Source organism: Astatotilapia calliptera, chromosome 9, assembly GCF_900246225.1.
Source record: "Astatotilapia calliptera chromosome 9, fAstCal1.2, whole genome shotgun sequence".
Lineage (NCBI taxonomy): Eukaryota > Metazoa > Chordata > Actinopteri > Cichliformes > Cichlidae > Astatotilapia > Astatotilapia calliptera.
The window spans coordinates 34,636,513-34,654,489 of record NC_039310.1 but is presented as its reverse complement, the minus strand read 5'-3'; the positions used below and the strand labels follow the sequence as shown (position 1 = coordinate 34,654,489).

Sequence of the window (17,977 nt, the reverse complement as noted above, 5' to 3'; positions counted from 1 at the left end):
CTTGTCTATCAATGTATCAGAGGGTTAAAATAACAAATTGCTGGTAAACATCAGAATTATTGATTTGTTTACTGTTTGTCCATTTACGTCAGTGTAAAATCTTTTGGCTACCAATGCAGCTACCTGGTTATTTTGCTTGACTTATAATGAAAGCTCGGTCTGTTCACATGCTTTAAATGCCAACAATTGATATTCTGTTTTTATGCTGACATTCTACCAGATGCCGAGAAAAAATAAAAGATCCCAGGCACAAAAGAAGCGCTGGAAACAACTTGACCTGGTCGATCCTGCTGTCCCAATGCTCACTGGCCACAACCAAGATGAGGCAGTCAGTAGTTTTCCATCTGACCAGGTAATGAAGATATGGTAGTGATCACAAACAGTTGAACAGTTTTCGAAACACGTTTGAGACAGTTAAGAACGCCTACCCATACAGTTTAGGATTTTTTGTTACAATATCACACAACTGGCATAATAGTGCATGGTATGCAGAGCATTTAAATGAAATGAATGTGTCAGGTCACTTAATGTCTTCTATACCCTTTTTCCTGGTTTAGATGGCACCAGCCAGGTTATCCTTGGAAACACAGGATAGACCCACCTCCTTATGTTCCCCAGGTATCAAGGTAAATATCAAAAAATATTCCTCTTATTAAGAATTTACAACAGACAATTACATGTTATAGACATATTAATGGTTACATCTCACCATTATGCAAACAGCAGGGATTTTTTTTTTTATTGCTTTGTAAGTTTAGTAACCACTACTGTTTCATGTTTTCTTTAAAGTATCCAGTGTTACACTCTGTTTCAACTCTGTTAGTAGGTTTTATAATTTTGATTAACTGTATGTAACCCATTATCAGATTTCAGACACTCGTCCACCAGCAAAACGAGTCTGGGCAACTGATGATTTCCACACAGCATCAAATTCTCCACCTAAAAAGGTATGCCCACAAATGTCTATAACCAATTGGTATGCATGTGATCTTTGCTGTATAATCACCAGGGTTGATATTTAGTCTTTCACCTTACGTATGCTTGCTAACTCTTACTAAATATACATCTCAACAGTTATTTCTGTCTGTTTAGCTATTTCTATATATATTGTTCAGAAAAAACTTTTATACCATTTTATACTTAAAGCTTCAGATAAATTGACATCCACAGTGAAAAGCAGTGCAAATAAATACAAACATGGCTTTGTGACATCTTTTATCAAGATGGATGTCAGTGTATTCTGTTTGAATCACATTTAACCTGTAACTGAATTTTGTGTCATTTCTTTACAAAACGTAACACGACTATGAATTGTTTTACCATAGTTAAAAATGTTGTTACTTTACAAGAAAATCGAAATTTATACAACCCTTGCAACTTAAAAATGTCTTACATCATTGTACCAAGAGTTGCATATGTTTTTGCTCAACCTTGAAATGCATATCATTAAATACTAAACAATAACATGTCACCTTTACCATTCCTTGATCAGCCTTTCCACAACATCAATGAAGAACTACTGACAGAGGAGCTACAGAGCAACGCAGTTCAGCACTTCTGGTGTGTCAGTGCAACTCATTGTCAAAGTGATGAAAGGTACACAGAATTCTCTCGAAATCATCAGTGCACATGTAATGCCCTCACATTCCTGGCCTACCTTAATGAGGAACACCAGTTCAACACAGCCCGACTTGATAAGGTGCTTGAACAGGGAGATGCACTCTACTGTTGGATTAAAACAAATCTTCAGCAGGAGAGGTGTTATACACAAGATCATCTGACCATGGAAGACCTGCCCAAAGAAGTTCATACCGACATAAATGTCTACAGTGTGAAAATGGACAACATAAGGTATGGATACCTGAAAACACCAGACAAAACTTATCAAAGAAAAGAGTGGTGGTTGCCTCTTGCTAGTCGCCTTGTATGTCTGTCAACAGATGTGAACTATGCTTTGCTCATGGTCTCACCTCAGTGCATTGCAGTTTTCCGTGACAAATCTGGGAGGTATGGATTATTTGATTCACATTCAAGAAATGCAGCAGGTTTATCTGAGCCAAATGGAACAGCAGTCATGCTCACTTTCACTCATGTGGATGACCTGATCACCCACTTGCATAACCTTTTTCAAAATCAAGGCAAGTATGCAAAATATGAGTTTGTGCCTGTTTCTCTCAAAAGAGTCAGCACTCACAACGAACAGCCTGCACAGTCAACAGGAGCAACAGCTACATCATCACCACAAAATGATGAACCACAAATCCCACTGTGCAAGTGCCTCAACCAGAATCAGCCCAAACCTATATGACAATGTTAGAAAATACTTCAAACTCATCACAAGACAAAATGGCTTCATGTGAATATCAGCTTGAAACATCTGTCGATCCAACAAGCAACATCAGGAAAGAACAAGAAGAGAATCTTGAACTTAATAATAAAAGAGAAACAACAAGGAATGTGTGCAAATTAAATAAACAACGACGTCGGAAAGCTATTCGTCGCTCAAAAAAAATCAGAGGCAGAATGTAGAACCTAAAGATAAATCTTCATCTGATCAAGTGGCAAAGAAGACGCACAAAAAAAAGGCACGAAAGGGAACGATATGCAACTTGTCACAAATTTCGAATGAAAAAATTACAGACTTTGAAAACTCAATATGCTGTAAACTGTCATTACCACAAACAAAAACTGTTATGAAACAGAAATTATTATGCAAATCCTCAAATTCAAGGAGTAATAAAAGCCCACAAGGTGAAGAAGTACCAAAGTGATCCTCATTTTCAACAAAAGAAGAGGGACTACATTATCAGAAGATATTCTACGGATCCCAACTTTAAAATCAGACAGAAGCAATATCTGGTCCAAAGGTACAACACGGATGCTGACTTTCAAAGCAGACAGAAAAAATACATGGGCCAGAAATACAGAGAGGATCATGTCAGAGAAAGGAAGAGGGCATACATAAGAACAAAATATGCATCTGATCCAAACTACAGGCACAAACAAAAAAAATCAATTCATGCCAGGTATCACAATGACTCACAATTCAGACTGCACCATATACAGCGCTGTACCCAGTACCAGAGACACAAAATGGCTACCACTGCATCTTTCACCATTTATAAAAAGTTGTGTGCACAGAGAATAAAGAAGCCTCTATGGCTGCTGTTGCGATCCCAGTGTGCCCCCTGTAGCTCTGTGGACGGTTTTTGATTTGTTTACATCTCACCCCAACCGGTCGCGGCAGATGGCTGCCCCTCCCTGAGCCTGGTTCTGCCGGAAGTTTCTTTCTGTCAAAAGTTTTTCCTTCCCACTGTCGCCAAAGTGCTTGCTCATAGGGGGTCATGAGTGTTGGGTTTATCTATATACATTAATGCTTGTATGCTTTTCATTTATTCTTTTGCCTTACTCTTCGGTTCATAATATAAAGTTACTTGAATGGTTTCCTTTTTCCTTATTTTATGTTGCTTTGCTGTTTACCACAATCTAAATATCATGTTTAAATGGAATACATTATTGTAAATGGTATTTGTACAAAATATAATTTGAATGAGATAAGATACCTTTATTAGTCCCACAAGGGAAAATTTCAAAATTTGCATGTGGTATTTTCCCTTTTCACATTAAAATACCTTTGAAATACAAATTGAATACCGCTTAATGGACTTTTTTTTTTTCTACCAAGAAAACTTACTTTGGCTTACAATCTGTTAAACTGTTCACTTTAAACGACTCAAAACTGTAAAATCTAAATTGTAACTTCTCTTGAACACCTCAGACTTAAACATAATTTCTTTTATTTCTTTTATATCTATTAACTTCTTTTGTAATGGTGCAACTGGAGCATCTTTCTCTCATCTCTGTATGCTGCACTGCATATAGCAGAGATCACAATACAGCTTACTTTTCCTTAACTTGAAAATCAGCTGTATTCAATTTCCCTCCCCCTAGTGTTATAAATGGCAACCTGCACTAATTGCACCACATTAAAGGCAAACTACACTCATTGGCAACGGCATAGGCACACTTAAAATTTGTTCTGAAATTTTCGCTTTCTAGTTTCTTTTTATTGTTCAATGTCAGTTTTCTGTGACATGCTCGCTGGTCTCAGATTGAACAGATGAGTAACAGCAGCAGCAGCTGGTGTCTCAGTTTTATGGAAATGCTTCATTTACACAGAACTGACCTCTGCGCTGTTTGTAAAAACTGTTTCACGTCAGGTCCTACAGAGCTGCTGATGTTGGATCCTGCCTGCATCACAAACACAGCTTTATGATCCAGAGATAATAAAACAAAGGCCCTTTAATTTAAGGATGACAGCTTTATTGCTGCACAGCTCTAAACGTTACAGCGTGACTCAGGAAACTGAACTCGACTAAAATAAAATGCAACCTGTTCATTTGTTGGAAACAAAAGAAGCAGCTGTGCATTATTCAGAATCTAAATAAAACAAATAAAGTGCAGCACCAGAGGGGGGCATACTGAGTGATTCATAATGATAATATTACAATGTGTGCAATAAGATAAAGATTAAAGTCCTTTATTGGTTATGCCCATGCAGCTCTATTCACTGCAGAAAGTACATGTAGGTAAGTATCCACCTGTTGCTCTTCTTTTCTCTTTCTCGTCACTCACAGGATCTTTCCCTTCAAAGGGACTTTTTCTCTCCCACAATCACAATGTGCCTGCTCACAAGGGGTCACTTGATTGCTGGGGTTCTCTCCACAATACTGTCGGATCTTTACCTTTCAGAATAAAGTGCCCCGAGGCCAACGTTGTTGTGACTTGTTGCTGATTAAAAAAACTTCAATTAAATTATAGAAACTACTATAAAGAACGTTTCAAACTAGTGACAAATAGACAGAAAACTCCAATAACAGAAAGACAACAACATAACATGAAGTCACCTTTGCCAAAAACCTGCAGTTCCTCTAGTGACCAGCTCATCTTGTAACCGGAAGGTTGCCGGTTTGATCCTCAGCTCTGTCTATCTTGTTCGTTGTGTCCTTGGGCAAGACACTTCACCTACGACCTACTGGTGATGGCCAGAGGGGCCGATGGCGCGGTATGGCAGCCTCGCTTCTGTCAGTCTGCCCCAGAGCAGCTGTGGCTACGACTGTAGCTGCCTCCACCAGTGTGTGAATGTGAGAGTGAATGAACAGTGGAATTGTAAAGTGCTTTGAGGGTCTCGAAAAGCGCTAAATAAATGCAATCTATTATTATTATTATTATTATTATTATTAATTGAAGCTGGCTCTATAAACGAGTCAGTCATAAGAAATGTTCATTTTACAGCAGAAACAGACGCAGCTGTTGAGGGTTTTTAACTCACTTGTTTAAACTTTATGAGTACTGAAAGTTATGTCGTGTTACAGGATGCTCTGGCTGACAGATGCGTAGCTGCAAGCTGTCTATGAGCCCTCACCTCGGCTGTGTGGAATCACTGAACTGGAGCCTTTTGGGGCTTTTTCATGCAATTATCTGATAAATAATATGGATGTGGTTCAGTTTATTTGGATGTTAGCAGTAACTAGCAGGTATCTCTATCTGTGCAATGCACCTGTACGGCTAGCTTGCTAACTTTGTAGTGTCAGTTAATTACTTAGCAGCCCATCCTGCTATTTAGATATAAGCACTTTTGTTAACCAAAAAATAACACTGTGGGAGCCAAAACACTAATGCTGAGGCTTCAGTCACTGGGTGACATCATAGTGGCTCGTCGTGTTTGGAGGACGAAGAATACTGAGTTGCATCCCAAGAACACCATACCTACTGTGAAGCATGGGGGTGGAAACATCATGCTATGGGGCTGTTTTTCTGCCAAGGGGACAGGACGACTGATCCGTGTTAAGGACAGAATGAATGGGGCCATGTATCGTGAGATTTTGAGCCAAAACCTCCTTCCATCAGTGAGAACTTTGAAGATGAAACCAGGCTGGGTCTTCCAACATGACAATGATCCAAAACACACCGCCCGGGCAACAAAGGAGTGGCTCCGTAAGAAGCATTTGAAAGTCCTGGAGTGGCCTAGCCAGTCTCCAGACCTCAACCCCATAGAAAATCTGTGGCGGGAGTTGAAAGTCCGTGTTGCTCGGCGACAGCCCCAAAACATCACTGCTCTCGAGAAGATCTGCATGGAGGAATGGGCCAAAATACCAGCTACTGTGTGTGCAAACCTGGTAAAGACCTATAGTAAACGTTTGACCTCTGTTATTGCCAACAAAGGTTATGTTACAAAGTATTGAGTTGTATTTTTGTTATTGACCAAATACTTATTTTCCACCCTGATTTACGAATAAATTCTTTACAAATCCTACCATGTGGATTCATGGATTTTTTTTCACATTCTGTCTGTCACAGTTGAAGTGTACCTCTGGTGCAAATTACTGACCTCTGTCATCATTTTAGGTGGGGGAACTCGCACAATCAGTGGCTGACTAAATACTTTTTTGCCCCACTGTATGTCCATCTTTTATATACAGTCCATGATCTCATCCCAGTATGTTCTCCACTTCTATCTTAACAACCCCGGAAAAGGGGAATATCTTCTGGAAGAATCTCCTCCCTCTGTTTGACTTCCTGAGTACAAACTCTGCTCTGGCTGCAATGACACCTTCCTCTTGTTATTCCCCTTCATCAGTCACTGTCCTGCAGGACTGCACCACACCTGCACCACAGCAGTTCAAAGATTCACTCTAAAAGTTTGAAGATGGGCTTTGGCTGAGCGTCTGACTGAACTTACTTGCTATACTATGAAATGAAAACAAATTCAGCAGTGATTACAGAGATCTAACCTCCAAACCAGAGAATTAATCATAAACTCTGCTGTTTACAGACTCTCAGTTCTAACTTGTTGTTTTTCTGCTGAATATCTGAGTTTCTTTACAAAGACTTCTGTTCCTCAGTGACATCATGCAGACAAGTTCTCACTGTTACAAACAGCATTGGAAATATCCCAGACATTCAGCTGAGCGTCTTCAAAGTGCAAAATATGACTCATTTATTAAATATTTGAGGAGTAACGCTGCACTCAGTGTCTCGGCTTAAAAAATGCAAGACAGCAGCGAAGACACAACGTTCTCATAGACCTGACTTTACAGGAAAAAACGTTCACGCAGTCGTCCTTAAACACATCTTTACAGCTGCCAGCAAACAGAGACGATGGTCACACCGGCCAGCTCTGACAAACTCAAACTAAATATTAGATTTTACATGGAAAGAAGGGAATAGCTCTCTAATGTTTTGGTGCTCTAATATTCCACTTCATGAAAAGTGGATAAGTAAATGTGAATAATGGATGTGTGTACCTCGCTCTGCAGCTCAGTAACCTCTTTAACGTGCTGCGTCTCCAGAGTCTCAGGGAGCTGGTGATACAGAGAGCTGCTGGCCTCCTTCTTCCCTGCTTCTTTGTATTTAACCTGCAGGAAAATGTTACGTTCATTATCACAGTTTTTACATTCTGTCTCGGACAGCATTATGGGAGAAGATGTGCTGTTGCAAAAAGCTTTTAGTGTCACCTTTTCAGACTAATATTGTGCTTATTTTCTCTGTATGCACTGGATATGGACTAACACCAGGTAAACAGGAAGAACTGGATGTTTCTTGTGTTCTTCAAAGAGAATAAAATCAGTCTGAATATGTTGCAGCAAAGAAGGGGGAGCACAGAAAGGCACCCAGGAGCTCTGAATGTGATAACACTGATAACAAGACCAGAATAGACAACAGCAGCCAGTTTATCTGCCCTGTGTTAGCCTGATGGAGTGTCTGAGACGGGCACACATATTTTAGACTCTAAGGGCTTTGCATTGACAGTCGTACGCTCCCTGCAGGCTGATAACGTCTCAGATACGGCCACGCCTCTCTATCCTTCTGTGGGAGAATATTCAAACTCTGCAGGAACTCTCTGGGTGGTGCTAACCACTCCACCACCATGCTGCACCACAGGATTTTTTAACCTGGAATTTATACCTGTACCACAATTTTCTTTACCTGATGTTACTTTGACTGTTTGTTTAAAACCCAAATATTGTCTGTAACAACACGAAAACAGTTCCCACCTCGCTGTGCGTCTCAGCCATCTCTTTAACAAACTGAGTCTGCAGAGTTTCAGGCAGCAGCGAGTACAAAGTGTTGGGCAGATCCTCTTTGTCCTTCTTGTAGTTTGCCTTCAAACAAAAGAATGAAAAATGTTTTAATCCTACACGAAAAACTTAAAAACACTTATTTTTTACTATAATACCAATAATAGAATTAGTGCTGCAAACTGTAGATTTCTTACAGACACAGATCCTCTGAGATCTGATGAAACTATACACCTGTGTGGTGCGTTCAGGGTCCTCACCTCACTCTGTATTTCTGACATCTGTTTGGCGAACTGTGTCTCTGCCGTCTCTGGGAGCAGCGAGTACAAGTTCTTACTGATCTCCTTCTTACCCTCCTCTTTGTACTTCACCTGCACACACACACACACACACTGACTTTAAACAGTTGACACACAGCAGGGACACTTTCACATTCAGACTGTGTCTCTGTGTTTCTCACCTCACTGCAGATGTCTCTCAGCTCTTTGGCCAGCTGTGTCTCTGTGGTTGCAGGTAGCTGATGATACAGAGAGCTGCTCACCTCCTTCTTACCGTCCTGTTTATACTTCACCTACAAAGACACCAAACAACAGGCAGAATTCAAACTGCAGAGGAACATTTGCTTGTGTTTTTTCTCTTGTCTGTGATGTGAGTACCTGACTCTGCAGCTGTGCCACCTCTTTGGCGTGCTGAGTCTCCAGAGTCTCGGGCAGCTTCGAGTACAGAGAGCTGGACGCTTCCTTCTTCCCTGCTTCTTTATATTTGCTCTGCAAAACAAAGAGAGGAAAATAATAAATAAAGGCATCGAATGTAAACGCTGTGACTGAGGTTTGACCTTTAAACAGATCTTAAACACACGATGTTCCCGTACCTCACTCTGTATTTCAGATACAGCTTTGGCAAACTGCATTTCGTTGGTCTGTGGCAGCTGTGAATACACACTGACACTCTGGCTCTTCTTCCCACTTTCCTTATATTTGTTCTAGAAATGAAGACAAAGACGTGGCATCAGACGCTGGTCTCCTGTCTCTCAGCAGATATTACACCAACCAAGACAAAGCAAACGTGCAGATGAGCGGAATCAGAGGGATTTCCTACAGGATCCACTACAAAACTTATCTGAACTGTTTTCATCCTTCTGTGAGATGAACTCAGTAATTGGAGGCAGCAGTTTCCCAGAGATGGAAATGATATAAGGATCACTTTCTCTTCTCTTCACTTCCAGCTAACGCTCACAGCTGGACTCAGACACAATCCTTCAGTCCTTTATTACATATTCTGTATATGACATGTTGCATACAGACAGTCTCAGAGATCTTACGGCTCTTCAGCTTTGAAATGTTTGGAGTTGCTCACAGGCCCTGCAAACTGCCAACGCCCCTGTAATTTTCTCCAAGCACCTTGGAAGTAGGTGCAGTTATGCCAGAGACCTCTACTCAAAACATCAAGCCCCCACAGGACACCCCCAGAGGTCCCCGGAGTCCTGAACACCTATCTGGGGATCTACACAATATCAGGCAGGTGGTTTAATGCTGTTGCTCACTTGTACATGCTCTCTATTCTTTCTAATGCTTAATGGATTTTGTAGAAACAAAAAAAGTCTCTGAACATCACATTAAGAAGTCTCGTATAGAAGATTAAAGATCTGCAGCAGAACTGTACCTCGCTCAGTATTTCACTCATCTCCCGGGCAAAGTGGGTCTCTGTGGTTTCAGGGAGCTGAGCGTACAGAGGCGACATCATCTCCTTCCTCCCTTCATCTTTGTACTTTTTCTGTTGGAAACAAAGAATTCAAGTAAAGAAAAAGAAACAAAAACTTTTCATCTCTGCGAACAAGAATAAACTCCACTGAGTCCCAGCAGATAACAGCTGTTTACAGCTGTTCCAGAAATGATTGGAAAGAAAAAAAAAAACACTATCTTGACCTGCATTTAAAAGAAGCTCGTCGGGTCACCTGCTGAGTTTCTTTAGCTCGCTGTACTAACATAAAGCCAACACTTCACAGTAATAACAGAAACACTTTGGACAGTGGTGATTCGCCTCCATGCGGGACTTGATTCACTAAACTGAAACTGCAACCAGCTTTGTGTGAAAGAAGTGTTGGATGAGGTGTCGCCTGTGTGGAGAGAAGCCACACAGACAGGTCCAGATGCCTGGTGGATTTAAACCACAGATACTTTGTGCAGAGGCGTTGCACCACTGTGCAGCTAATTGTTCTCTTCTTCATTCGCAGTTTTCATTTTAATTCTGTTTTTAACATCTGTGTAACTGTTCTACCTGCTGTGTGTTTACGTGACTCTGGTTCGTTGTGTTTAGATTCCTGTACTTGATGGTATCTAATCAACTGGAGGCGCTGTAGGTCAGCTCCTGCTGCTTAGTGTTAAACACTGTACATGCACTGTTCTGTGTGTAATCACACAGTCTCACATCTCCAACCCTGAATAAATAAAAGCCAAATGAAGCGTGAGGAGCAGGAAACACACAGCAGGATTCACTCACTTCACTCTGCAGTTCAGTCACTTCTTTGACGCGTTTGGTCTCCAGAGTTTCGGGCAGTTTGGAGTAAAGAGACGACGCTGCGTGCTGCTTACCTGCCTGCTTGTACTTCACCTGTCAAACAAACACACACTTTAAATCCCCACAGAATCACACTTTCACAACTTCATCCTGCCTCAAACTGTTTCCCAGCAACTCATGACTGGAAATATCTCATCCTTCACTGAGCAGTGTTATCAGCTCTGCAGGCGACTGGTAGTTAATTTAGTAACCACTCTGTGACATCACCACCTGCTTCTATCCAATAGGATTTCAGCTTCATGCCCTGTTTGACCCTGTGCAGCTTAGACATGCCATGAATGTGGGGAATCGGACAGAGCTGATTGAATTCTGTTGGAGTTTATTTACTGTTGTAAGTTTATTTGCACCCGTGTGCTGCGGCTGGAGCTTATTAATGTAAAGCTGTTTAACAGGTTTAAGGTCAGAGTATCTGAGCTGTCCAACACGCTGCAGGACTGCGTCCACAGCAGCGCCCACTCTCGCTGCTGCCATTGAAGGACCGTATCAGTCTCTGATGTGTTTTCCAACACGCTAAAAATGTTTATTGGTCTTCTGTTGTTAATGTTTCGTGTCCTAAATTTCCAGTTTGACTTAATAAATCCAGAACAGGACGTGTTGATATGACCTTAGAAACACAGCAGAGTGCTGGAAGCATCTAAACGTAGATGTGACATCACTCCAAACTCTCGGACACGGACATATTTATCAAGACTTATGAGCTACTTTTTGGATAACACCTGTATATAGAAGTTCACTGACAACAACTGAGTGACATGTGAGCTGTGACAGACTGGAAATGCAGAACTGATCCAAAGTGCCAGGATGCACGGATGACAGAGCTGGAAAAACAGGAGCTCCGTGTTATAGAGCTGACAAAAGCAGCCTCATTTCATCAATGCTTAGATGGCCTAAAATAGAGAAAAGACCAGCTTCACGTAGAAAACAATAAACGCAGTCCATTCAGTATTTATGCGTTTGGGAATTTTCATTGTTTTGGGAATTTTGAATTATTTGAGAATATCTGAATTTGGACTTTATTCTTACTCCAAGTGTTTGAAGTTTCAGAATTCTCTCAAGGCTGTTTATTCTGGGATCTTCGAGTGTTGTCTCCCTGCTTTATAAGGTCTCTGCACAATGCAGTGCTACTTCAGTACTTGATAGTCGGACACACCCTGCAGGCTTCAAACCCAAATATTGTCTGTAACAACGCTTTGTCCAAAAATGGCAGGACAGTGATGATCACTAAAACAGTTCCCACCTCGCTGTGCGTCTCAGCCATCTCTTTAACAAACTGAGTCTGCAGAGTTTCAGGCAGCAGTGAGTACAAAGTGTTGGGCAGATCCTCTTTGTCCTTCTTGTAGTTTGCCTTCAAACAAAAGAATGAAAAATGTTTTTAATCCTACACGAAAAACTTAAAAACAGTTTTTTTTTTACTATAATACCAATAATAGAATTAGTGCTGCAAACTGTAGATTTCTTACAGACACAGATCCTCTGAGATCTGATGAAACTATACACCTGTGGTGCGTTCAGGGTCCTCACCTCACTCTGTATTTCTGACATCTGTTTGGCGAACTGTGTCTCTGCCGTCTCTGGGAGCAGCGAGTACAAGTTCTTACTGATCTCCTTCTTACCCTCCTCTTTGTACTTCACCTGCACACACACACACACACTGACTTTAAACAGCTGACACACAGCAGGGACACTTTCACATTCAGACTGTGTCTCTGTGTTTCTCACCTCACTGCAGATGTCTCTCAGCTCTTTGGCCAGCTGTGTCTCTGTGGTTGCAGGTAGCTGATGATACAGAGAGCTGCTCACCTCCTTCTTACCGTCCTGTTTATACTTCACCTACAAAGACACCAAACAACAGGCAGAATTCAAACTGCAGAGGAACATTTGCTTGTGTTTTCTCTCTTGTCTGTGATGTGAGTACCTGACTCTGCAGCTGTGCCACCTCTTTGGCGTGCTGAGTCTCCAGAGTCTCGGGCAGCTTCGAGTACAGAGAGCTGGACGCTTCCTTCTTCCCTGCTTCTTTATATTTGCTCTGAAAAACAAAGAGAGGAAAATAATAAATAAAGGCATCGAATGTAAACGCTGTGACTGAGGTTTGACCTTTAAACAGATCTTAAACACACGATGTTCCCGTACCTCACTCTGTATTTCAGATACAGCTTTGGCAAACTGGATTTCATTGGTCTGTGGCAGCTGTGAATACACACTGACACGCTGGCTCTTCTTCCCACTTTCCTTATATTTGTTCTAGAAATGAAGACAAAGACGTGGCATCAGACGCTGGTCTCCTGTCTCTCAGCAGATATTACACCAACCAAGACAAAGCAAACGTGCAGATGAGCGGAATCAGAGGGATTTCCTACAGGATCCACTACAAAACTTATCTGAACTGTTTTCATCCTTCTGTGAGATGAGCTCAGTAATTGGAGGCAGCAGTTTCACAGAGATGGAAATGATATAAGGATCACTTTTTCTTCTCTTCCAGCTAACGCTCACAGCTGGACTCAGACACAATCCTTCAGTCCTTTATTACATATTCTGTATATGACATGTTGCATACAGACAGTCTCAGAGATCTTACGGCTCTTCAGCCTTGAAATGTCGGAGTTGCTCAACCAGCAGTTGCGTTATTGCAAACAGAAATCACAGCAAACAGCTGGTATCAGTGTGACTTTCCTGGTCTTAAAAAGCAGGACTCCCTGGCATTCATGCAGATGTTACTTTGACGTGAATGTGACAAGCGCAAAGTGTAAACCTGGCCTCTAAATCCTGCAGATACAAATCCAATCCAACATCGGCGGGAACAGTAACGGGAAAATGTAATGCCACCTTCCCGTGTTTTCCTCCAAGCACCTTAAGAACAGGTGAAGTCAAAACACTGGAGGTCCCACATCCAAGCCCTGAACAGTGAAAGCTTTTGTGGGGCAAGATCAGGCAGCTGCTTTTAATGCTGTGGCCTTACTTACTACACTTTCTGTTCTTTGTAATCCTTAATGCATCATAGCAGCAGAACTGTACCTCGCTCAGTATTTCACTCATCTCCCGGGCAAAGTGGGTCTCTGTGGTTTCAGGCAGCTGAGCGTACAGAGGCGACATCATCTCCTTCCTCCCTTCATCTTTGTACTTTTTCTGTTGGAGACAAAGAATTCAAGTAAACAAGAGACACGCTGAGGTGAGCAATCGCAGGCAGCTCAGTCTGCGCAGGATTTACTTTTAAGGGAGGAGTTTTGTACTTTTTATATATTCATACAAATATATTTTCTTTATTCTCTTTAAATGTAACTTGTAAAGCAGTAAAAATAAGATTAGGGCAACAAAACAAAAGTTTACTTTGATTACACAAACATTATGTAGGTGTGAGTGATGGCTAATATTGATAACAAGTATGGAGAACCCAGAGCACTTTATACAACATGCCTCATTCATATAAACACTTTGTTTCCTTTGCTTAACTGCTTTCTATCAAACATTCACACACATTCATAATCGGATGGATGCATCGGAGCAACTTGGGGTTAATATCTTGCCCAAGGATGCAGTCAAGGATCGACTCACCGACCTTCCTATTAGTAGACCACGTGCTCTACCTGCTGAGCTTCAGCCAAAGCAAAGGCAGCAAGAAATATAGTTTAAAATAGCATTAATATCAATTTGACCTTCAGATAAATCTATCGAGCTTGAGGGAGAGGTCAGAGGTCAAATGTGACATGATATTTTAAAACAGTGCTTTCTGTATGTTGGCACATACAGCACAGCCTTTTGCTCCTCAGTTTTCTACCAATAAATCCTTCAGCTGACCTTGAAGACGTTGGTGGATTTAAGGCAAATGTTAATGGATTGTTAACATGACCCAGACAAAGTTTCCAGGAGTTCAGAAGGTTTCGTGTTCACAGACAGAACGACGTCCTCAGCAGATGTAATATAAACAAACAACAAAACACTGCAAGAAATCTTCATCTCAGGCAACAGCTGAACTCCTCACTGGCTCCCAGCAGATAACAGCTGTTTACAGCTGTGCCAGAAATGATTGGAAAGAAAAAGCATCATCTTGATTTGCATTTAAAAAGGGGCTCGCTGGGTTACCTGCCAACTTTCCTGTTTTACAACTGGCACAAACAGATCACTTCACAGCTGTTTCTGTGCTGCTTTTAAAATTCCTCTGAAAAGTCTTTAAGCATCAGTTCAGCTGCATTTTACTCTGCTGCTTACTGGAAACAGATAATAACAGAGATGACATAAGAGATACATCTCGATCCATGATTTCTTTCACAAAGCTGGTTTTCAGTTTCAGTTCATCTCTCAGAGACTATTATAAATGTTTTAGGTTCTTTCTTCTATACACATCAACCAAAAACACCATGTTCACCATTATGCTGACGACACTCAGTTTTATCTACTTGTCACATGTGACCTTCTACATTTGGGTGAAAACCCAACGTATTTGTATTAAATTATAGTGGAAATGGCAGTTTTGGAGCCTGAGCTCAAACAACATTAGCTCTGCTAAGTGTGAATAATAATAATAATAATAATGATAATACATTTTATTTAAATAGCGCCTTTCAAAGCACCCAAGGACACTGTACAACAGATATCCAGTTTGAACGATAAATGAAAACCTTACAGTTCTTGCGTACGGAGGGCAGCTTTTACCAGACTGATAAATTAAAACAGCTTTTATATCTTAAGCAAACTGTAGTTGATGCTGCTGTGACTTCCAGCCTGGAGTACATTTGGTTTGTCCGACTCTTTGGTTCAAAAGGCAGCTACTTGGCTTTTAATCGGTCCAGAGAAAAGACGACACATCACTTCAGTTTTAGCTCAGCTGCACTGGTTAGCTGTGGAATCAGGATTTATTTACATTTTATTTTTTGGATCAGCTCAGCTGTATGTTGCAGATCGAGTAACTCCACATTTTGCTGCCAGTTCACTGGAGTCATCCTCAGCAGTTTCCCTCAGTGCCCCCCCCTCTAACCTAAAAACTGAGGGTGACAGGTCTCCTCTGTTCTTGCCTCCTGGCTCTGGATTAATCTGTCATCCCACATAAAGTCAAACAGCTGACAACTTTAAATCAGTTCCTGCTTCCAGTCAAGCCTGAGGTGCCTCACGGTTTGTATCAAGTGTATGTTTTTTACTTGTAGATTTGTTTAACGTAATAATTTTCTTATTTACGATATTCCAACCATATTTATTCAGTGTTTTTTCCTTAGCTTCACTTCCACCCATCTATCCTGGAGTATCCCAGGTGTCACAGGATGGGATACACAGAGAGACAGAATCACCAACTAACCTTGACACGTCTTTGTCTATGTGAGGAACCTGGAGTACCTGATGAGATCGCACGCAGCTACACGAAGAGCATGTAAAGGCCTCAGTTGGTCTGTGGACATGAATCATGTGTATGTGGCTTTTTTATTTTGTGCTTATAATTTCCTATACTTGGACTGGTGATATATTCTCCCCTAACTGGAACACACTTTGGGTTGCTGCCTGTTGTTTTGTGCTATATATGGAACTGCACTTGATGTAATCTTACAGTGCAATAAAACGAATAAGTGTTTTTCACCCAAACTACCTCTGCAACACTTAGAAGTAACGCTTTCTCCAACCTAAACTTGAAAAGTGTGAAATAATGGAAAAGCAGACTGAGGTAGAGCGATGGTACCACACACAGCAGGATTCACTCACTTCACTCTGCAGTTCAGTCACTTCTTTGACGCGTTTGGTCTCCAGAGTTTCGGGCAGTTTGGAGTAAAGAGACGACGCCGCGTGCTGCTTACCTGCCTGCTTGTACTTCACCTGTCAAACAAACACACACTTTAAATCCCCACAGAATCACACTCTCACAACTTCATCCTGCCTCAAACTGTTTCCCAGCTACTCATGACTGGAAATATCTCATCCTTCACTGAGCAGCGTTATCAGCTCTGCAGGCGACTGGGAGGTGACGTAGCAACTACTGTGACATCACCAGCTGCATCCAATAGGATGAGCTGTTTGACCTTGTGTAGCTAAGACATGACATGAATGTGGGAAAACGGACAGAGCTGATTGAATTCTGTTGGACTTCATTTACTGTTTTCTAATTTACTTCTACTGGATGCTGATGATCGTTATTACCTGATAAATACAAAAGTTTAATGGGTTTAAACTGAGACTTATGGCTGAGCTGTCCAACACGCTGCAGGCCTGCCTCAGCTCGGACTCTGATTGCACACATACTATACTAGTCTTTGATATGTTTTTCGTACATGCTTAAAAAACTTTTTTTGCCCTATTTTCAATCCGTTGTGCCATAAATTTCTACAATGACTTAATAAATACAGCCATTAGAAAAAGATCTGCTGTTGGTATTTCCTTTTTTAGTCTGATTGTAACCATCTGTGTCTCACTTGTCTCATTTTTTAACTTCCCTGATTACTCTTTGTGTATAAATAGTCCTGTCTTCTCTTCGGTCTTTGTCTCTTTGTACTCCTGCAGTTTGATGGCTTGAGCCCAAATAAAGATTTAGTTCAACTCGTCAGCTTTGGTCTCCTGCTTTTAGACTTCAGTCAGTCTCAGCAAGGTGTGCAAATCTCATCCTTATCTCACCCTGATATTTCAGACATTCAAGAGGATTCACTCCAAGGAGAAAAATCTTTAAAGTCATGATGAGTGCTGCAGGTCAGTAAGCTCGGAGCTCCCACCTCGCTGTGTGTCTCAGCCATCTCTTTAACAAACTGAGTCTCCAGAGTTTCGGGCAGGAGCGAGTACAAAGTGTTGGGCAGATCCTCTTTGTCCTGTTTGTACTTTGCCTTCAAAGAGGAATAAACACAAATCAATGAACAGAAATAAGGGAACATTGAAATGCACAGGAGAATGGAAGATATCAGTGTGTGATGAGAGAGAACAGAGCCGCACCACGCTCTGGATCTCCGACATCTGCTTGGCAAACTGCATCTCTGGTGTTTCAGGCATGAGGTGGAAGAGTGAGGAGGACATTTCCTTCTTACAGCCCTCCTTGTATTTCACCTGCACCACAAACCAAACAAACACATCTCTGTTAATGTGCAATAAAACACTTTGCTTTCTCGAGGCTCAGCGTTGCCCCCATCCTCAATTTCATAACTCCACTTTAAGTTCAGACATTTCTGTCTTCACTTATTTTCAGCACAGCGAAAGTTTTCTTAACTTCGAGCAGTGATTAGAAGAAGTCTAGCTGAGTCAGCCTGACTAATGTCGTATTTTTGGAAAACCTTCCTCCTCCTCAGATAATAGAAGCTGCAGCAGAAACACTTTGTGACAGCTCGACAGGCACAGCATGAACTCGTGCACAGGAGGAAACC

The 17,977-nt window shown here is 41.4% G+C and overlaps 1 protein-coding gene across 12 annotated transcripts in view; it reads right to left on the bottom strand.

Annotated features, from left to right (window-relative positions):
• LOC113029692 (LIM zinc-binding domain-containing Nebulette) overlaps positions 1-17,977 on the bottom strand; it is a 127,723-nt gene that overhangs the window by 30,802 nt on the left and 78,944 nt on the right. For 9 of the 12 annotated variants that reach the window (XM_026180667.1, XM_026180668.1, XM_026180669.1 and 6 more), the window contains 17 exons: positions 17,553-17,663; positions 17,339-17,446; positions 16,341-16,451; positions 13,671-13,781; positions 12,789-12,899; positions 12,574-12,684; positions 12,378-12,488; positions 12,180-12,290; positions 11,896-12,003; positions 10,581-10,691; positions 9,744-9,854; positions 8,953-9,063; positions 8,738-8,848; positions 8,542-8,652; positions 8,342-8,452; positions 8,058-8,165; positions 7,308-7,418 (listed from right to left, as the gene is read on the bottom strand). The exons of 2 other annotated variants lie outside the window; for them this stretch is intronic. In XM_026180667.1, the coding sequence (XP_026036452.1) occupies positions 7,308-7,418; positions 8,058-8,165; positions 8,342-8,452; positions 8,542-8,652; positions 8,738-8,848; positions 8,953-9,063; positions 9,744-9,854; positions 10,581-10,691; positions 11,896-12,003; positions 12,180-12,290; positions 12,378-12,488; positions 12,574-12,684; positions 12,789-12,899; positions 13,671-13,781; positions 16,341-16,451; positions 17,339-17,446; positions 17,553-17,663 (1,878 nt within the window). The remainder of the gene's footprint in view (positions 1-7,307; positions 7,419-8,057; positions 8,166-8,341; positions 8,453-8,541; positions 8,653-8,737; positions 8,849-8,952; positions 9,064-9,743; positions 9,855-10,580; positions 10,692-11,895; positions 12,004-12,179; positions 12,291-12,377; positions 12,489-12,573; positions 12,685-12,788; positions 12,900-13,670; positions 13,782-16,340; positions 16,452-17,338; positions 17,447-17,552; positions 17,664-17,977) is intronic. One more of the 12 variants, XM_026180670.1, reaches the window with a different exon arrangement.